Source organism: Crocodylus siamensis, chromosome 10 (genome assembly GCF_052110815.1).
Source record: "Crocodylus siamensis isolate JL-2025a chromosome 10, ASM5211081v1, whole genome shotgun sequence".
Classification (NCBI taxonomy): domain Eukaryota; kingdom Metazoa; phylum Chordata; order Crocodylia; family Crocodylidae; genus Crocodylus; species Crocodylus siamensis.
In genome coordinates this window covers 40,190,232-40,212,319 of record NC_143404.1, presented here as the reverse complement: position 1 = coordinate 40,212,319, position 22,088 = coordinate 40,190,232, and the positions used below count along the sequence as shown (strand labels likewise).

Here is a 22,088-nt window from a genome sequence, read left to right as displayed (position 1 = left end):
GAAAGAAAGTACATATTTATTGTAGCTGACCCCATCTAGTTTTGCCTGGCAAAGTGTTTATATAGTTTGCTGTGCACAAAGAACTGTTTGCAGTGTGCTTCCGTAGATGACGCAGTATCCCAGATTATTCCTGTGAACATCTGGAAGCAGATTCTTGGTGACGATGTGTTCTGGGTTTGAGTTTAAGAAGCATTCAATTTGTTACTACCAGTTTCAGTGGATATCAAGATACTTGAAGGAGATACACCAAGCCTTTCAAATATTCCAGGGATATTCAGACAACTGAATGAAAATCTAATTGAGCTTTTGCCTCCTTCACCTCTATCCAAAAGAGGAGTAGTAGTAAATTTAGGCTAGATATCAGGAGGCGCTACTTCACGGTCAGGGCAGGTAGGATCTGGAACCAACTTCCAAGAGAGGTGGTGCTGGCTCCTACCCTGGGGGTCTTTAAGAGAAGGCTAGATGAACACCTTGCTGAGGTCATTTGACCCTAGTACTCTTTCCTGCCATGGCAGGGGGTCGGACTTGATGATCTGCTCAGGTCCCTTCCGACCCTACAAACTATGAAACTATAAAACAAATAGTTACTAAGGGATTTGTGTTTTGCTCTCATCCAGTTCATCTGGCAGCAAAGCTTTTGGATCCTCTACACGGAGGGCAACGTTTATCAGAAAATTAATTTTATCTCTGCTTCTCAGTATAATTATGGAAGTAGCTAACAATGTCCCCAACATTGAAATAGCTGTGATGACAGACATTGCCAAGTACTGCGTGAAAGAAAAACTTCAGAGCGAAGACAGCGTTTGGCAGGCAGCAGAGAATGTCTCCTCTCACGTGGTGGAAGGGACACTGTAACACGCGACTGTTGTCCAGGATTGCTCTAAGGATCCTAAGCATCCCACCAACAGCAACTTCTTGTGAACAGAACTGGAAGGCTTTCAGCTCAATTAAGACAAAAAAGAGGAATAGATTAATAAACCACTAAGCTTGTTTCTATTTCACAAAATCTCTTGCTTTTGGAGAATCGGTCAGAAGCACAATTAGTAAAGAAGATGCAGTGTGATGATAAGTTGCCCTTGCCCATAGACTCACTGGTAAAACCATCCTTTACCAAAAAAGCATGGGGTTTAAATAGTTCTGAAACAGATTTGCCTCAATCTGATTCTGAAATGGAACTAATAAGTAGTTCAAGTGATTCTACAGGTAATGACAGTAGAACTGGAGGTGCTGCAATGACCTCAGTGGAAGAGAGTTAAGCTCTGCTGAAGTAGATGAGTAGGCAACCATGGCATATCATGCACAGTTCTTTGCGTGTGTTAAAATGAGTGTCAACAGTTTTCAGTGTCTTCATATTTTTTTTCTTAAATTTAAACAAACAATGTAAGGGAAGTACATGCTATTGTGTATTGTCTTTATATTTTTACAAGTATTCCAATAAAAATAATTTCTTTCCACATAAAGCTTTGAATGCATTTGAATATAACATTTCAACCACATTAAGTGTGCTGTATTTAATTTTTTTCTAGTCAAATATTTGAGTTCCAATGCTTGTGGCTATTGGAAGATAAAATTAACATGGGGGTACTTCTTTTAGTTTTCTTTACTAAATATAAGTCAAATAAACATGTTAAATCAGATCACGCTCTATTTAGGGCATTGGAAAAATTTCCAGTTTTAATTTTCCAATTCAAAATTTTCCAGAAAATCAACATCTCTGCCTCTGGGCTACTCAGTGGGGCAGCGATGACAATGCAGAGCAGCCCCTGGGCAGCCCAGGCAGCGCTGGAGACGCAGGGCAGCCCAGTGGAATGCGGGCTCTGCCGGCTGCACCAGGAAGCAGCGAAGGGGAGGGACTGCTTTTCCCTCACATCTAGCAACAGTTTCTGGCCAGCTGTCACCCAGCCTGCATGGACGAGTCCAGAGCAGACGTGGGGCATGCTGAGCCAGGGTTGCATGCATGGGTCCCCACCAGAACCATGAGGCTGGAGCCAGTGGCAGCAGCAGCCAGAAGGAGCTGCTGCTGCCTGGGCTGCCTAGAAAAGCAGTCCTGCTGTAAAGCTGCTCCAGCCCTGCTGTGTGCCCAAGGGGCAACAGGATGTGCCATGGCCAGATAGTGCTTGGGCCAAGCGCCATATTTTGCCTGCTCTTGATCTAGTGCAGCCAGGGATTAAACCTGCAACCTTAGTGTTATTAGCACTATGCTGTAACCACCTCAGCTATAGCAAGTACATTTTCTGGCTCACAAGTGCTGCTGTTTCTGGCTGAGATTCAGGGGCCTGTACCTGGCCTTGAACTCATACCCTTCCTGTTACCAGTGAATCACACAGGTCCCTGAACTACAAAGCAGGGGCTGACTTAATTTTTGATTTGTTATGACCTCGGATCCTTTCCTTCCATTCTTCTGCCTGGCCCTAATTTATATTTTTCCATATAAGTGCAGTAAGAGCTTCTCCTGTGTATCCCAAGACCTAAGCTACTGTCCTAACTGATTTCATCTTCCTGAGGATACATGATGGCTCTGTGTTCAGTGTCTGTAGCCTGTATGGTGGTAGCTGGCATGGCTGTATTTTTAGGAGATGGGTAAGAGGAGGTCTATAACAAAGGCCCTGATGCCTCACATTAGAAAGCGCCTCTACCTGCCAGATCTGCATTTTACAAAGGGAAGAGAGGGAGCATACACATACTTACCATCTGTTTCTTGGGGGGCCTGCAGCTATAGCAAGGTGTGGGATGGATCGTGAATGGATGTTTACAATTTCCTAAAACTGCTCTTTTATCAGGTAGGAGCCCATGGTTATTTTTCTGACATTTTGTTGCTATGGAAGTTTTTTAGTATCCATGGCGCATAAGCAGAGTTCCTATTAGTTGTGGGGACAGGCCTTCCCTTCAGTCTCTCTCCTTCCCCAGTCTTTAGAAATTTGAGATCTGTAAGATGTTCTGCACTATGAGAGAGGCAGATGGCCTGTTGGTGCTTATTTGACATGATGCCTATCTTCAGGAAATGGAGGAAAGTGGACCTGGAAAACTACAGGCCCATCAGCCTGACCTCTATCCCAAGGAAGGTCTTAGAAAAGATTATCAAAGAGGCCATTCTTAACAGACTTATTGATGGCAACATCCTGAGGGATAGCAAGCATGGGTTTGATGCAGGTAGGTCTTGCTTGACCAATCTCATTTCCTTTTACGACCAGGTGACCTATCACCTGGACAAGGGGGAAGAGATGGATGTCATATATCTTGACTTCAAAAAAGCCTTCAATCTGGTATCCCATAATCACCTCTTGGCAAAACTGGCCAACTGTGGCCTCGACCTCACCACGATCCACTGGCTGGGGAATTGGCTCTGCAGTCGGACCCAGACGGTGGTGGTTGACAGAAGTCAATTGTCATGGTACGCTGTGACCAGTGGGGTCCCTCAAGGCTCTGTCCTTGGGCCTATACTATTCACATCATTAATGAAGATGTTGGACATTGGTATCAGAAGTGGACCGGCCAAGTTTGCCGATGACACCAAACTCTGGGGTAAAGCAGCTACACCTGAGGACAGGAGGGTGATCCAGGCTGACCTTGACAGGCTCAGGAAATGGACAGACAAGAACCTGATGGCATTTAACACTGAAAAATGCAAGGTTCTCCATCTTGGGAAGGAAAACCTGCGCAATGCTTATAGGTTTAGCGGTGCTACGCTGGCTAGTACTACAGACGAAAGGGACTTTGGGGGTTATGATTGACCACAAGATGAACATGAGCCGTCAATGTGATGCTGCGGCTACTAAAGTGAGCAAAACGCTGGCTTGCATCCATAGATGTTTCTCAAGTCAATCCCGGGACATCATTCTTCCATTGTACTCGGCCTTGGTGAGGCTGCAGCTGGAGTACTGTGTCTAGTTTTGGGCTCCACAATTCAAAAGGATGTGGAGAAGCTTGAGAGAGTGCAGAGGAGAGCCACACGCATGATCAGAGGTCAGGAAAACAGACCTTATAAAGAGAGGCTGAGAGCCATGGGACTCTTCAGCCTGGAAAAATGCAGGTGATCTAGTGGCCACCTATAAGTTTATCAGGGGTGCTTATCAGGATCTGGGGGAATGTCTGTTCACCAGAGTGCCCCAAGTGATGACAAGGTTGAATGGTCACAAACTCCTCCAGGACCGTTTCAGGCTGGAAGAACTTCTTTACTGTCCAAACCCCCAAGGTTTGGAATAGACTGCTGCCGGAGGTGGTTCAAGCACCTACTTTGAATGCCTTCAAGACGCATTTGGATGTTTTATCTTTCTGGGATCCTATGATCCCTGTTGACTTCCTGCCCCTGGGGCAGGGAGCTGGACTTGATGATCTTCTGAGGTCCCTTCCAGCCCTAATGTCTATGAATCTATAAGCCGCTTGCTGTTTGAAAGAGCCAAGAAAGCCTAAATTCTCACAAAGTGTCACATTCTTCAGCCAGTAACCATACACTCTGATGTATAGGAGGAGATGACAGCTGTGGGACTATGGTCTACATTGGAGCCATATGACTAAGTGGACAGGGATTTCAGTAACTGCCTTTGAGAACTTTATTTCTGAGTCCTGCGCAAGTGGTTCATTTCTTGCCTGGGGCAAATAACATAGAGCTGCAACCATGATGACGGAGACTTAATCTGTTTTATGGGACACCTTACCAGCCGTGAGCTTGCATCTCCCTTCCAGCTGAAAACACTAGGTCCTGGCCTGGAGTAATTGGCCAAGATCACCTGATTCAGCAGGTAAATTGGTTTCCTTTCCAACAGCTGGAGAAGTGGAGTTGCTCTGCTCCTGGGCCTCCCCCTCACGGCATGTGGAACACATTTTGGGTACTGTTTCAGGGTTGCTCTGCAGGGAATGCACCTGAGTGTCACAGCCTTGCACCACTTGACAGCTTCTTAGATCACCCAGAGGGCATGTCCCCATGACTGGGAATGTGTGTTCCCTGGGGACGAATAGCAGCAGCACATATTTATGCCACTGCTAGTTGTCCCTGGGGAATGCCCTTGCACGTGTGCTTGCAGCAAGTTACCCTGGGTTGGGTAGGGGAGGTTGGGGCCAGCACCTGGGCTGGCTCCAGCAGCCTTACCTAAGGTTCTGAAGGTCTCCTGGGCCGGTGATCTGGGCACGGGAAACCTGGCCAGCAGCTGGAGCTTGGCTGGCGGCCAGAGCATGGCTCTGGCCAGCTAGGCTCTGCTTTCAGGTAGCACATGCTGGCGCCATGTGTGCCTGTGTGTTGCCTCACTTTTTTCTAGCACAGGTTTTTGTTTTTTTTTTTTTTGACACCAAGATTTCCAGCATTTGTGCAGTTTGTGGTACCACAGACCAGTCTGTTTTGGTTACTTGGTCCTGATAACTCAGTCAGGTATTTGGACATGAAAGAAGCATTTCCTTTAGGTTTTTTATGCAGACCATTGTTTACCTAGACATGAGTCTCAAGCTCTTCTTCTTCCATTGTCTGTCACCTAGATCTCATTGGCTTTAGCCCATCCTGCTGTCTCTGTGTCTTGAAGGATCTGTCGTTAAGCTCTGAAGATAGGTCTTAGCCATCAGTTGGACTCCAGTGAACCCCATTCTCTGAAGCTTCTGAATGGTATGGTAATTGCCTAGGTGCAGAGCCAGCCCTCAGCCTGCTTCCTTCTTAATCATTCCTGTTTTTACTCAGAGCCTGTCCTGTGGTAAATGCTACTACAGGACTATTTTTCTTCCTTTCCTCCTGCAAACAAGGATGGCTGTGGAGCAGCAGCAGGCTCATGACTGGGGAGCTTCACCAAACAGTTTTTCTCATGCAGAGGGGAGAGCAACATGGAATATGCACCTTTCCAGGCAGGCTCTTTTGCTGGAGTTCAACCACTCTCTCTGAATGTACACCAGTTGGGCAAATATCATAAGGTAAACCCAAGCTGCCTTCCCTTAGTCCCAGAGCCCAGTACCTTTCACTGTGAAGATGGCAAGTATCAACTACCTTTGTGGTGGCTTTATAGGCAGAAAGCCCACAACAGAGGCCTGATGAAGGCCTTCCAAGGATTTGGCCCATCCTCATGAGATGTACGTGTGGAAGCAATGGTGTTAGTCTACGCTACAAGCCATAGCTCTGATGCTTTCTTAAATTGGGAAAGAGAAGAGAGTATTTCTTGTCTTCACTGACAGAGATGGTCTCCTGACAAGGGCTGCTTCCTTGACCAGAAGAATCTGCCCACAGCCACAAACACGCTGTAGCCTTGGCCAGAACTAGTGAAACCAGTGTTCCAGGTCAGTGACATCACAAAATGGAGCTGCAGTGCATAAGGAAGCAAATCGAGAAGCTGTAGCAAGCAGACTCCAGGCTGTCTCCTGAGTTGGGCTTGTGGCTTAGACATATCAGAGGCCTAGCCTTGTTCTTTTTGGGATGGCCTTCTTTCTCATATACAGATATGATAACCCTCTCCCCCACGTTGCATAAAATCTCATTAAGGCCCATGGTGAGAGCACAACAGTACTGAAATGTCTGCAGTTTGCCGATAAGACTTGGCAATGTCTCCTCACTCTCTACAAGGGCAGGTTCTAGACAAAACCTACTGTACCCAGCCAGGGCTAAAATGATCCAGGGAATAAGAAAAGCACTTGGAGGACCTGCATCTAGCCTCAGGTTATTGGGCTGCATTTCAGCATCCTATGGACTCCTCAGTATTATTGTCTGTCCAACAGACACAGCAGCAAAAATGTCCATTTTTTTTCCTCTGGTTGCATGTCCTTATTGGTCATATTATGTGGCCACTGCTCTCTGCCTTTGTGACCCCCAGACCTGCTGCAGCTTATGGCTAGGTTGCAGTGAGTACATCAACCACTGCTCTGCTGTCTGTGCAGTTCAAGAGCGCGCTTCTGATTTTTAAACTCCTCTGAGGCTTGATCTGCTTGAAAGATCTATTGGAAAGATTGCCTGTACCTCCAGGATCTCTGATAAAATGTGTGTTCTACTGCAACAGTGGAACTGTCAGCTGAGGACGAGTGAAAAGGGATGTTGTGATTGCAGGAGGTACAAGTACTCACTCCTGCAGTGGATAAGAGGCTACCAGCCTCACCATGTTCAGAGCTGGCAACTAGAACTCTGAATCTGATTGGTGGGGGCAGAATAACATTAATAGTACATGGTTTGTTACCATAATTACCACGGCTGCTTTTGGAACAATGTCATGTACAGATCCCAAGACAAAATGCCTGAGTTGGGGAAAGAGTCTTCTCAACTAGGGGTATTCAGCTCCCAGGGGAACGGGATATTTTTGCTTTGTCTTCAGGGCATGTGTGCAAGGTAGCAGTGAAACATTTCTGTCATAGACAGGATAATATTGACAGCAGTCCTCCCAGCAATGCTACTGTAGCTAGAGGCAAGAGGGGAGTGTTGGGGACCCAGTTGTGTGTGTACTCCTATACTGGGTCCTTTAGAAAAGCCCTCTGTGGCTGGAAGAGCTGGTGCAGAGGGTGCAGGCATTGCTAGACACTCTATCCCTCTTCTTGAAGCTGGCCCCTGGCGCTTTGCGCATAAAGTATTCCTGGGATAAAATAAATAAATAGGGGTGGGGTAGTTACTTCTCCGTTGGGAATGAGGGTCCAGGCTAGAATTCTGGGTCTTTTTCCTGTTAGGGCAGAAGCTGTTCTGTTGAGTCAAACACACTCCACTTTGATTGCTTTATTTTGGTTCTGCATATCTTTCTCTCTTGGCTGCCTGGTGGCCAGTTTCAAGCTGGAGAATGGGCTTTAAGTACTACCTGGCCTGTGGCCTGGTGGCTACAGTATCCTTCTAAGCAGCAGGAAATACTAGTCAGTCCTGCTACATGCACGCCTGACCAGTATGCAATCCTTTCGATCATGTGCTGAATTTCAAACAGAAGTTGCGTGGCCTTAGTATGTGCCATTTAGGTGCAAAAAGGAAATAGAATTTAGCCTCATGGGACCTTGATTTCTCCAAATGGGATACCTCATGCTCAACAGGGCTGCATTAAAAGGAAGTTAATACAGTGTTGTAAACTGTTAGACTAGCTTTTTGGTGATGGAAGAGGTTGAAGCTGATCTTTCAGGTTTTACTTTCATTACTCAGCAGCCCATACTGAATGCTTTGTACCATATATCAGGACCCCTGGGAAAATGCATGAACTGCAGGTCAGTCACCTGTAATAAGTGATGTTAAATAGTAGGCACCTTTGTGCACACAAGCAGAAGTGTCTGTTTTGGGGTGAACTGGGAAGGGAGGCATGGAGATTTTCTTTGAATAATCATTCCCTCCTCTCTTTACAGAATTCCTTGAAAAAAAGGGGATCTCGTTCTATTGGGAAGATTGAAAAGAAGCCATCAGTTCAGGTATTCATATACCAGGTACCCGTATACTGACACCCTTTGCCCACATGTTGGACATGGTAACCACAGAAGGCACTGGAGAACTGAGCCACAGTTACACTATGTATTGTAGTTGCAGCCTGTGTTGCTCATGGAAGTGCATTCTTTGGCACTAGTAATTCTAGTGATTAGAGTTAACTTGTGGGGACTGATTATCTGGATGTACTAATAATTAGGAAGAGTTTGGAAGAAAGTTTTTAGGCCTTCAGTTGTAAGCTGCCAAGGCACTTGGAATCCTATGGGGTGGCCAGCCAGCTCTGTGCAGTATGACAAGGCTGCTGCTATGGTTGCAGAGATCTGCCTGCTGACCTTGATTTGGGGACACATTTGAAATTTCAGATAGCTTTGGAGCAAACAGCATCTGCTTCTACACTCCTGACAATAAATTAGCTTTATTGAGCTAAAGTGGTAAAGAGGAGACATTCCCCTGTCTTGGACTGGGGGGAAAGTGCAAGTGTGTGGTTCATAGTGGTGGGATCATCCAGAGCTCCCTGGGTGGTAGAGAATGGCCATTACACAAAGCTGGAAAGCAAGTCTGGAGAGACAAGGAAGGGGTTCAGAACAGCTCAAGTTCCTTCAAGAGTGAGGAGATTTTGCTAACCAGAAATTGAACCAGACCCAGTTTGTAGCTAAGTGCCTGAGCTTTAGATCCTGGCTTTGGGTCTGACTCTGTATGTTGTACCTTGTGGGAAGACTGTTGCTGCTTGCTGGAATAGTGATGATGTTCCCTCCTGGGTGGTTCTGACATTGAGGTATTTGAAAATGATTTGCTTTAGCATTTTCATGTTTAACAGACTTATATTAGACTGATATTTTGAAAAGCTGAGCTGAGCCCTACCAGAGGAATACGACCCAAGCTCCTGCCAACAAGGTACTTACTTGCCTGTGCATGCCTGGCATAAACTTACCCCTGCACGGTGGGCCATTGCCCATGCTTCTGCCACAGGCATGCTCCATTTGGCCCACAGAGCTCAAGTGTCACAAACCCCATATCCCTGCCATACCACGAGGCTGCAGAACAAATGCATAAGATATGGGCAGGCAGTGTCTTTTGCATTTAGTGGCAAGTGGAAGTACCTTGTCTTTCATTTACTGCTGAGTTCAGCTGCTGTGATTTTTAGTTACATTACCAGGGTGTAAAGGCAGTTTTGATATTGTAATGGCATAAATGAAAGTATTTTATTGCTCATAAAATGCTCTTTCAAAGGTAAGCATCAGCATCTTAGAAACAGGAGGAATGAATGGGTATAATGTTGTGGGTAGTCAAACCTTGTGTTGGTTTGAGTTTTCTTCCTCATATGCAAGTGCCTTGATATCATGTTCAGGAGTTGTGCTATCTGATCCCCAATAGCAGTGGAATGTTTGATGGACTTAATGTATAAGGCCAAATATTTGCAGCCATATTACCAAAAGTGTTCACTAAAAATATACAATGATACAAGGGAAACCTCATAATTCAGCTGCAAGAGAATGGATGCTAGAGGAAATTCCAGTTTGCTGCAGTGCGTTGTAGTGCTAATTATTTAATGAACTGGCCCTCCTTAAGTTGATGGTGAAGGTAAAATTGGTGTTCCTATGTATGCACATTCACAAAACAGGATCCCCAGCTGGTGTAAGTCAATACAACTCCTTTGAAAACAGTGGAGCTGATCTATACAAGCTGGCCCAACACCTCTCTTGGAGCAGAGGATGTGTGCGTGTACACATACAAAATGAGATAAAATCGCTATTTCATATCTTCACTGCCAAGTTAGGGAAAATGTTATATCCTCTTGGGGTGGGGGTGGAGACTTACAGATCGTTCACCCCCAGGCATATTCAGGGAGGGTAAATCAGGTTAATCTGTTGACCACCATGATGCATGTTACCAGAAAGATCATTAAAGATGTGACCAGGAAACAACCCCCAGTATCTGCTTGCTATATGCTTGCCACTGTGCTTTTAAAGGCCTGTTTAATAGGAATGACATTGGAAAACCTAGTGTTGTTTCTGCTGGTTTCTTTGTTATTACATTTGTGTCTTCTCTTCCATCATGATTGTTGGAGCAGCTTCTTCAAGATGGTCAGTGTGCCCCAGAGCACAGGGCCCCAATTTTGTCCAGAAATATTGGACACAATAACTAAGGCATGGTAAAAAACTTTTGTGTTTATACGTGGAATTGGTGTTCTCCATCCCACCTTCAGCTGTCCTTTTGGAAGGTGGTCCAGCCTTCAAGAACATAATGTATATTCTTAGAAGACCATCCTGAAGCTGAAATACAGTCATCTCCACTTCCTTTCAGTGAGAAGACACAAGGGACAGAGGAGGTGAAACAGAACCCAAACCCAACCCATAGAAAAGAAACCTTGTATTTCTTAGTTAGTTACCTTTATGTAGCACAAATAGCATCCCTACTGCTGTAACCTGGGCTGAGCTATGGAAAGGTGCACAACAAGTTTGTTTATCAGAGATTCAGAAATCCCTGTGGTGGGACCATTTCATTGTCAGTTGATGGTGGAAAATGAATACGTACCCTCACAACTCAGGTGAAAGGTGAGGGAAGTGAAGGCTTAGCATCACAAGAGTGTGACCTGCTCCTGTCTGAGCACAGGGAGGGAAGCTGGAAAGAAACTATTTCTCAGCAAGAGGTGTTGATGGGTTAATCCTGTCCCAGCCTGGCAGCAGTTTGTTTGCCCGCTTGCTGTACCCTTTCTAAGTTTAAGCTCATCAGAGTTGGGCCTGGTGGGAGTGCCTGGTCTGCCTGCAATGAAGTACAAATAATTAACAGGAGACCTAGAATCCTTGTAACTTGTGCAGTTTAGGAGAGAATCAGATGGTTGTGAATGGTGTAGGAAAATAATCTTAAGAGAGAGTATTATTTCGGTCCGTGTTGGCACACACTCATCTTCCTTGCTTGCTTGTAGTTGGTGGGGGAGGGGCACTGTGCATGGGTATTTCACAGTGTGGCTGGCAGTCTACCATAGCTGCTGATTGCTTTGATCTTGAAAGTTTATGGGAGCATTTTCTGCTTGTAGTTGATTGGTCTAGTACAAAATGTGACTTCTTTCAAATGAAATGGGTATTAGGTAGGAATTAGGCAGAACCCCCTGTGTGGGTTTCTGTCTGTCTTCTATCTCATGGGAGTTTTTAGCACACCACTTATGCTGGTGGGACTTGATGATTGTAGGCCACTGGCTCACGAGTCCTGAGCATGTCGATCTACAAGTGCAAGACTAAAGCCACAATTCTCTATGCAGCTGAGCTCCCATTTAGGCACCTAAATAAGGTGCAGGTTTATAAAAAAAAGCTCAGCACATCAAGTGCACACTGAGTGCTGAGTTCTTGTGATAATCTGTCAACAAAAGTCGAAGTGGGAGTTTCTGGGAGCTGACGGAAAATCTGGCCCTGATGCAACATGTTAAAGACCATATTTTGTACCATTAAATGTATAATAGTTGCACTGATCTAGAATCAGCTACTGAGATCATGTTAATATTGTATCCTAAATAAGCAAGAGCTGCACATTTGAACTTTAAACCTAACGTTCCCGCTCCATTGTAGTTGAGGGTTTGCCCACTTGTGAAGGAGTAGATACATTCATTATACTATTAATGAGACTTGTATAAAAATTCCGTGGGTTTGAGAATGATAACCTTGGCAGTTTGCAGAGGCTACTGCTCATCTGAGGCTGATGCAATCTCAGGCGGGGCTGCTAAATTTGAATGTTCAAACTGTACTGACCATCTGGAAAGAAGAACTTAAATGAAGCAGGAGGCATTCATTGGGAGGGATTTGTTACCAGTCCTCAGAGTTTTCCTAGGGAAACTCTTTCTCCAGCCATGAAAACAGGAAATGAATTAGTTTAGTGAGATTTACAACTAACGGCCACTTTGTATGAGGTAATATTCATGGGAGAAACATTGCCTAAAACACTGGAGGAGTGTAGTAAAGAAATGTTTTAATTGTACAGTTTCCTAACAGTTTTATTTGGAAGGCTGGCTGGTAACTTAAACAACAGAGCTAAGATTTTTCTCTCTGCTCTCTGTCAGCACTTGAAACAGTTCCAGCTCTCTCTGTATTTCACATGCAAAAGTGTCATCCCATTTTCCTGGCTTAGGGTATACTGACAAGCAGGGAAGTAGTTTTCCCTAACCACGTGAGAAGGCTGAAATGATACAGCCTGGATCTGTCGGATCTGCTTAGTGAGATTCCACCTTTGTACATCAGGAGTGGAAATAACTGTTGGAGGAGTGGAATGAGACCAAGCAAATGGAAAATGTAGGCTGAGTGTCAGGAAATCTTTTTTGGCATGAGGAACAGTCTCCTGAGGAAGTTGGTGAATTTGTATTGCTAAATTTAAAATCAGTTTGGATAAACACTAGCAGGAGTTATTGTAGGAGTAGCCCAATGCTGGGTTTTGGAGGAATGCAGTTTGATGGGACCTAGTAGGATTTCTCTCTCCAGGTATGATTCTGTGGCCAAACGTACAAAGAATTTGAGGCAGAAAGGACGAAAGGTTGAAGAAATTGTCAGGGTATGACTTCACTGGTTGTAGGGAGTACAGCAAAACTGCCAACTCATTTTAAAATTTTACTTCTGCTATTTCTATTTCTAAGACCAGTGAGATCTGTTTTTCCATATACTATCTCTGGCTTATGTTCAGATGTATTTAACAATGCACCAGGCACAAACTACAGAACATCTCTGAGCTCAGAGAGTGGAAGCAACACAGGTCTAGAACTGACAGGATGCACTGAGGAGCCCAGGGGAGGGAGCGGCTTTGTTTTCAAATAACTGATTCTTTGTTGGCTGTACAGCAGTGAGCCCATAGGATTTGTAGTAATGCATAGCATGAGCACTTGCCAGGCTTTTTGGAGGAAACCTATTTGTGATTGTTATTTTCCCCCCAACATCGCTGGAATAAGTTTAACTCTGTTTTATTGAGAAAGCTAGGGAGAAGTTGTTAAAATGCAATGGAAATACCATTTCAGTATACAGGGGTTGTCAGCAATGCCCATCTCCTGTCACTAGGACTGGCTGCCCTTCATCTTCCTCTGTTTTTTCTGAAGTTTTAGGAAGTTGTATTTCAGTTTTTGTGGGTTTCGTAGAAATAGCCCAAAGTATGTGTTCTTGTTGATTGGCTGCTGTAAATCGATCAACTTGTTTCTTCATGGGTGTGGGCAAACATGTTCATGATAGGGTAATCAGCATTACACTGATATAAAGAAGTAGTGGCCAGGTGACAAACCACTACATCTGGGTAACTTTGCCCAATCTGATGCAGAATTGCACCTGAAAGAGATGGGGGAATAGTTCTACCAGTATAAATCATGTCGGGTTAGGTTTTATCAGTCTGCTTCTATCTTGGGATAGCAGTTTGCTAAATGCAGACAGGCAGTTATCTATTTCTCTACTGCCTAGTGATGAGGCACTGCAATAGTGCCTACTTCCTAAGGCAGCTGCATGCTCCTTTTTTATTCTGGTGTACTTTACACTGGCATACAAACTGATACAAATTACATTGGGGCAGAGGAATGTCTTTCCATACCCCATAAACTTTTAGGGTCAAGTTCTTCCTTGGGTAGGAGGTTGCGACTCCCAGTGATGTGCTCTTGTATATTCAGGCTGCCCATGTACTGCCTGTTTCTGAAGGCAGAGTTAGGCAATGAGTGCTTCAAGAATCTAGAGACAGGGCTATCAACTGCCAGCAGACTGGTTGCATAAAGCCAGATGTATCCTGACCTCCTCCAATGTGTGTTAATCAATTTGATTAACTCTGCCGCAAAACCAGAATTACAAACAATATTTGTTATGTTTTAATTAACAGCAGCCTGTCAATGTGTATTTCCTGAAGCTTGTGTCATTTTGACTTCTAGGAGGACAGCGCAGATTTAAAATGTCAACTGCATTTTGCAAAAGAGGAGTCAGCTTTGATGTGTAAGAAGCTGACAAAGTTAGCCAAAGAGAATGACAGCATGAAGGAGGAGTTGGTGAAATACAGGTCCCTGTATGGGGACCTCGACAGCTCTTTGTCCATAGAGGAACTGGCTGACTCCCCTCATTCAAGAGAGGCAGAGCTAAAAGTTCATCTGAAGCTTGTAGAGGAAGAAGCCAACATCTTGAGTCGGAGGATAGTTGAGCTTGAGGTTGAAAACCGAGGGCTGAGGGCAGAGATGGATGACATGAAGGGACAAGGAGACAAAGATCTGATGGGGCAAGACATCCGGTATGCTTTCTCCTCCACAAATTGTGGGGACTCTGGGGAGAACCTTGTGGAGCTGAGACGACACCTGCAGTTTGTAGAGGAGGAGGCAGAGCTTTTGCGGAGGTCACTGATGGAGCTAGAAGATCAAAACAAGCTCCTCATGAATGAGCTGAACAAGTACAAATCAGACCATGACTTGGACATCACCCTGTCAGAGGACAGCTGCTCAGTGATCAGTGAGCCATCCCAAGAGGAGCTGGCCACAGCCAAGGTTCAGATCAGTGAACTCAGTGGCAAGGTGAAGAAGCTTCAATATGAGAACCGAGTGCTGCTGTCCAACCTGCAGCGCTGTGACCTGGCATCCTGCCAGACAATGAGGTTGATGATGGAGACTGACGCTGAGGCTGGTGACTCTGCACAATGTGTCCCAACCCCTCTCTGGAGAGAGGTGCCTATTGGAGGAGAGAATGATTGTAAGGACCACCAGGAGAGAGTGCCTGGCAATGGGAGTGGGAAGTCTCAGGACAACAGCCCCACTAAGCTCTTTAAATCCAAGGACTTTGAGACTCTCCTTGGTGTTCGGGATCAGGCTATGCTTGTCAGCAAAGCAATTGATGTCCTGATTTCAGATGCTAATGGCTTTACCTCCAGTCTTAAAGTGTGTCTGGAGAATGATTGTGCAGAGCTAGTGCTAAATGAGGCAATGGATAACAACAGCGAAAGCATGAATGACTCCAAGCTAATTAATGTGCTCTTTATGAGGCTCAGTGTCCTGCAGCAAGAGCTGAACTCCTTCATGAGGAAAGTAGATCATGTTGGGGACTGCCTGAAGGAGCAGGCAGAGTCTTTCTCCTTTCCAACCAGCTCTGGCTCTCAGGACTCCACCAAAGAAGCTTTGCGGAAAGAGCACAGCTCCAGCTTCCAGGTAGGGTTTTTCCTATGTCACTGCAGTTCCCTTGCAGCAATGATTGCTTTATCTGCCATGCCGTTTCTCTTGCTTTAACAAAACAAAACCTGACCTGTAATGTAACCTCCCTTGTACCTCTCTAAAGCAAAATACAAACTAACCGCTGACTGCATGATGATGACCCCAAAGACAAGATAGGACTCTGTTCTAATGGAGTGTGCATAGGACAGAAGGTAGAGACCCAGTGGGACAAACAGAGGAGTGCTGGTTTGGACATCAATTCCAGGCTCTGTTAGCATGTGGTGACAGTCTTACATGCCACAGGGAGCAGGGTTCTTGAGTATGACCCTAGATGAGTGTGCTGAGGACCTTCCCAGGTGTCTGAGCTGTTCTGTAGACTGGCCAGTATATGCCCAGTGAAACCCTGGACACCTCCCATGCTGGTGCCACACCAGCCTTGAGTGGACCCAGCAACTTAAGGCTCAGTTCTTACCTTGGCTAGGTATCCTGCTTCTGTGAAATCAGCATGAGAGTGAGAGGGGTGCTACATGAAAAAGCCTGAATGTCTTCAGGATCCAGTGGGCTCTCAGGCTTATAGCAGGAGGCTGACGCCAGAGAATCGCCCCAAGGAGAGAACTTGTTAACCCCCTATGCTATGTGCTAAAGTTTCTCCCAAACAAGAGAGTCCTTAGAGGGAATATGCAGAAGGTAACTTTTCATAATGTGCTGTGCAGGGCCTCTGGCATGTGGTCTTTTGGGACCAGCAGCAGCTGCTGTGTCATCTGGCTTAGCCAACTGCAGCTTGTGCCCTGCTGCTTGACCCTGACTATGCAGGCTCCCCTCAAGGTGCAGGGACATTCTCACTGAAAACAACTTTGCATGCCACTTGAGATCTGACTTGGGGAGAGTGCTGAGACGTGTTCTTTCCACATGTCACCTGTGGTCCCAGAAATAGGCAACTCCAAAACTTCCAAACTAAACTGGTTCCAATGCCCAGCTCATCTGGCCAACACAAAGTGGGAGGAGTTAGGGATTGAAGGACAGAGCCCATAGCTTGGGCAGTTAGGGGACAACAGGAGCCAGAGGGGGCTCCCAGCTCTGAAGAGCAGAAGACTTCCATAGGAGGCCGTATGATGAGGCTCCTCTCTGCAGCACACTCTAATTTGGTCAGAGTTCTATTTTACTGCATGTTGCTGGACTTTAGGCAAACTTGCCCAAGTTCCCAGCCCCCCAGCCACTGCATGGCCCCATAACTGGTGTTTGCACATTTTTTCCCTCTCTCTCTCTTTTTTCCCCTCCCCCAAACAATCCAGCCCACGTGTCTCCTCATTCTGTGTTTCCTTTTGTTTTCCACATTGTCTTCTGCCACGGTGATGAAGCTCCTCCTCCTCATCATCCTTTTTGTTGTCTTGTAGTTCTTTACTGTTTCTGAGACCCATTGTTTTGTTTTCTGTTTTTCTTTTCTCCCGCTCTTTTGGTTTGTTCTCATTAACTTGCCCATGCATGCAGCAGCCTGACTTTAGGGAGCCCCCAGAGTGGGATGGAGGGGGGAGCCGGCCCTCTGACCTTTACCGCAGCAACAACGCCAAGGATCTGGACCCCGACATAGAACACCCCCGGAACTACAAACCGTACAGACCAGATGAGAGTGAATCCTACATGACAGAGGTACGTGAAGCTGAAGCTGTGTAGGGACAGCGGGAGCTGCGTGAATGGGGAGTTCCTGGTATCCATAGGAGGTAGGTCTGGGCCGTGGAAGGCTGAGTGATAGTGCATGGTAGGTCAGGGAGGGAACACTGAAACCTCTCCCATAAGTTGTGCTTAAGGCTGACACCACCCCTCTGGTGAGAGGCAGATGAAGTGAAGAGAGAGGCATTGGTTTGAGTGCTGAGCTGGGTTTGCCAGGGGGCTCTGCAGTTGAGCTGGTGAGCTCCCAGCACTTCTGTCCAGTGGATGCAAGAGGTCAGCAGAATGAGGGAGAACAGATACAAAGAGGTTCCTGTGTAAGACACTAGTTTGTGTCTAGAGCAGAGATTACCAGATGCTCATTTGTAACTATGGTGAATGGAGCAAGGGGAAAGATGTCTGCTGAGCCAGTCAGGGCAATGGAGCAGCTCCAGTACAGTTACTCTCTTCTATTTCCTGCCCCTTCCCCAACCCACCCACCTCTTAAGGGTACATTGAACAGGAACACCACAGCAGGGCCTTTTCCCCACATGCCAGCACGTCCCTTACCACCTCTTTCATCCAGGATAAACCAGTTGCCCTGCTGTCCAGTTGTTCTTAAGGCAAGAGAGCAAGGTTGGATTCCTGGAGACAAGGCTGCCTTACAGCCCTGCTGAGAATAACCCTTCAAGCAGCCCACTAGAATCTTTCCTCTCCTCAGAGTTCAGCCCTCTGAAAGGCATCACTCAGAGTTTTATTTTCTTGAGGAGCCCACTGCATTGGCTAGAAAATGTACCAGTTTTACTGGTCTCTGTGGCAGGAGGTGGCTGCATGGCTGTAGCCAAGAGCCTGTCTCTCCACAACCACTGCAGGCTTCTGATCATCAAGCAGGCCAAGCAGAGCACTGGTCCTTGGTCCTAATGCTGTCTCTCATGTCCTCCCTTGTGTGATGACAGTTTGGTTGAGTCTTCCCCCTGCCTGGCGGTTTGGTCCTGTATCACCTGTTGCCCACTTAGTTCAGTCCAGCCCTCCACACGGGTCTCTTTTATGAACAATGTGTGCCTCTGGCAGCTGTGGGGGCATGATGGCACTGGCAGTGGTGGGAGCACCGCAGTGGGAGTGTGACAGTGGTAGGCAGGGAGCTCCTGAAGATGCCGCCAGTGCTGTTGGTGGCGGGGGTAGTGAGCACTGACCAGGGATCTGCAACCACCCGCAAATGCCACTGGTGGTGTTGAAGGTGGGGGGAAGTGGCGACTGCCCACAGGTGCTGCTGACAGTGTCGGTGGTGCCTTTTCATAGGGGGTGCACTGCTATGCATGCACCCCCTATGTGTTACCCATGGTCCCTTGCCACTTGCCCAGATACTGCCATACCTTGCCTGGGCTTCTGGCAGGAGGGTTTTCCCAACCTGGCTTTCTTTCCCTTTCCAAGGGGTTACAGTGTTCTTCCTACACTACTGATTCAGTTGTTTCCCTTGCTTACTAGTGGTTGCCCTGCTTTTGCAGGCTGTGTCCTCCTACACAGGTGCCTGCTGTAGGTCCAGCTGTGGGCACCATATTGGCAGGCGTGGATCTGGCTTTTCTATGACATTTCCCAAATACATCTAGTTTAACACTTTAAATCTTCTTATAGAAACAGATTCTTCCCTATGTGAGCAAACTTCTGAAACAGGCCTGGCTAGAGAGGCAGGCACCATCTAGCCTCATCTTCCTAGCTTTAAACCAGAGTGCCTGGTAAGAATGAGGCAGTCTCTGTTCTTACAAGGAGGAAGTGAAGCCCGGTTCACTGTTACTGCCCTATGGATTGACTGTTCAGCTTGGGGCACTGTGATCTCTCTGGTATATGAGAGCTACTGTAATGTAATAAATTACTACCCTCTTAGAGTGCTGAATAATTCTAGTTAACATCAAGGTATCCTCAGGCTGGGGATTGAACTCCTCCTGGGCTGCATTAGCCTGGTGAGTGCATAGGACTGCAATATCCCCTACTCCCAGGAGCGCCACTGGCATGGGAGTCTCTGGGGCAGGGGCAGAACTGATCGTTTGATCACTGTGACCCGCTGCTTCCCTGCCCAGAGCATTCTGGGGCCAAAGGGGAATGGCAGCATGCAGGATGAGTCTGTATTACTCTGGACTATTCATTACCTAAAGGAGGAAAAGGGGCCTTTAGAAGGTAGCACTTAGGCTTCAATTGCAAGAAATGGGTCAGATTTCACACTGGCTCAGGTGAGGCTCAGAGAGAGGAACTGATATAGTTAGAGTCATAGCAAGTTAGGAGCAGAGCATGGAATCCAGGATCATAGAGTTGTACAAAAATAGGAACACAGGGGACCTCAGGCAGTCACCTAGTCCAATCCTCTGCTTGAGTATGGAACATCCATATCTAAATCATTCCAGGCAAATGCTTGTCTAATCTGATTTTAAAAAAACATCAGAGATGGAGATTCCAACATATTACTAGGTATTCTGTTCAAGTGCTCAACCTTCCTTATCATTAAAACATTTCTTTTAATATTTAACTTAAATCATTACTATTTAAGCCCATTACTTCTTGTCCCTTTCCCTTTGGACACAGAATGATCATTTGCCATCCTCTTTATAGTGACAAAGCTGTTATCAATCCCTGTCTCCTCTTCTCCAGCCTAAATAATTCTAGTTCCTTCAAATTTACCTCATATATCTTGTTTTCTAGACCTCCTGATCATTATTGTTGCTCTTCTCTGGACTCTCCAGTTTGCCCACATCTTGAGGTTTGGTGCCCAAAATTGCAAACAGTGCTCTGGGTGAGGCCTCGCATGACATTCTGCTTAATACATCCTAGCACATTATCAGCTTTTTTTCACCAGTATAACATGGCTGACTCATTTATCTCAGGATCCAGTGTAACCCCAGGTCCTTTTCTGCAGTACTACAGCCTACCCAGTCACTCCTCAAGCATCTTTTTCTGGTTCCTGCTCTGGGACCAGCAGGCAAAAGACCTGAAGCAGCCCCAGCTCAGACTGTACTGATGCACCCTTGTAGTGTCCCAGTGTGTCTGCCCTTTTTCATGGGAGACCAGGAGGGGCAGGCTGGGCTTGGGCAGGTCATCAGGGGAAACCCATATATTTCCTTGTGACTGACCATGTCTCTGCTGTCCTGCAGATCAAGGAACTACAGCTAGTGCTGTCTGAAGCCAATGAGAGCCTGAGAGGTCTTCAGGAACAGCTTTCCCAGGAACGGCAACTAAGGAAGGATGAGGTGGAAAACTTTTCTCAGAGTATCTGCCAGGTCAGTCAAAGATGCATCAGGGATGCACTTGGTGGGTGTCTGTGCCACAAACACAGGTCCTTGTTAGGGGACAGGGAAACCTCTCCCATAAGTTGTGCTTAAGGCTGACACCACCCCTCTGGTGAGAGGCAGATGAAGTGAAGAGAGAGGCATTGGTTTGAGTGCTGAGCTGGGTTTGCCAGGGGGCTCTGCAGTTGAGCTGGTGAGCTCCCAGCACTTCTGTCCAGTGGATGCAAGAGGTCAGCAGAATGAGGGAGAACAGATACAAAGACAGCCAGGATCTAGGCATGAGCAGGCAGAACCTGGAGGCACACGGTAACCCATTCCCTTTCTATCTTCCAGGCAGAAAGGGGAGTCTGTGCAACAACTCCAAACTTCCAGAGGGGCCCCACAACCCTAAACCTTTCTTCATGCTCACATAGCACAAGTGCCTGCCATCCCTAAGAGTGCCAGCACACAGGGAGCTCATGTGAGAGCATGACCATTCCCTTCCTTCTCCTAGTGTGCATGGTGTTATTGTAGAAGCACATGCACAGTCATGTTGGCAATCACCAAATGTTCTCATGTTTCTCCCTTTCCCTAACATGTTGCTGCTGCTTTGCCACAGCACTACCAACTCCAGAGCCAGCCAGCAGTGTTTTTAGTGGTACCGCAACTTAAGCTCTTCTTCTGTGCCTAGAACACACCGTTTCTTCCCTTTCCCCTTGCCCTTCCCTGCCATCCTCAATGCATTAGGTCTTGAGGGGCAGAAAAAGTAGCTTTTGTCTCATGCCACTTGCTAGTGTGGGCAGTGAGGAACCCAGTAAGATGGTTCCACCCAGCAGATCCTTCTGTAAAACCTGCCTCTCCTGGTTAGAATCCTGTTTGCACCTGTCTTGTAGTCTGTCAGTTGTCTCATTCTGACTTCCCCATCAGCTAAAAGAAGACCATCAGAAGGCTCTCCTGAGGCGAGAGTTTGAGTTGCAGAGCCTGAACCTCCAGAGACGTTTGGAGCAGAAATTCTGGAGCCAGGAGAAGAACCTCCTGGTGCAGGAGTCCCAGCAGTTCAAACAGAACTTCCTGCTGCTCTTCATGAAGCTGAAGTGGTTCCTGAAGCGCTGGAGACAGGGAAAGATCCTGCACAGTGAGGGTGATAACTTCTTGGAGGTACAGCATGCTGAAAGCTGCAACGGTCACCTAAGTCACATTTTGTGGGGACGATGTCCCTGCTGCAGCAACAAGAATAGTTCCCAGCTGGGTTTGTTTTGGCAGCTGACCAGGAGCTTGAGCATGGTACCCAGCTGGCATGACACAGATCAGGGGCCCTAGATCATGATGCATCCTGGCCACTTGGGCCTAGAGGGAACCTTTCCTGTTGGGGCTCTTAGTTGTTTAGATGCATCTCTGTGCAAAAGGCCATGGTAGCTGTGGGCTGTGCTTTGCATTCTGCCCCCTTTGTGAAGAAAGGCAGTGTCAACAGCTCACCTCAGATCTAGTCACCTTGCCCTGGCCTTATCCAACCCTTGTTCTCTGGGTTAGGACTGCTAAGTTGGTACTGCTTTCATCCTGGGGACACTTCCTGCCAGGGATTGGGCCAGGCAATTACATGAAAGATCTGATTGGCAGTAGAGGCCTGTTGTGCTCCAAGGTGAAGAGCTTTGGGCCCCCTTTCCCTCACCAGCTGTCTTGGTTGGCTTCCTATGTCTGCATCTAGATTGAC

General features: G+C 46.7%; 1 protein-coding gene across 3 annotated transcripts in view; it reads left to right on the top strand.

Annotated features, from left to right (window-relative positions):
* MTCL2 (microtubule crosslinking factor 2) overlaps positions 1–22,088 on the top strand; it is a 126,639-nt gene that overhangs the window by 62,591 nt on the left and 41,960 nt on the right. Inside the window, exons 4-8 of one of the 3 annotated variants that reach the window (XM_090020710.1) lie at positions 8,269–8,331; positions 14,223–15,476; positions 16,968–17,126; positions 20,264–20,389; positions 21,305–21,535. In XM_090020710.1, coding sequence (XP_089876836.1) covers positions 8,269–8,331; positions 14,223–15,476; positions 16,968–17,126; positions 20,264–20,389; positions 21,305–21,535 — 1,833 coding nt within the window. The remainder of the gene's footprint in view (positions 1–8,268; positions 8,332–14,222; positions 15,477–16,967; positions 17,127–20,263; positions 20,390–21,304; positions 21,536–22,088) is intronic. The other 2 variants (XM_090020708.1, XM_090020709.1) reach the window with 2 other exon arrangements.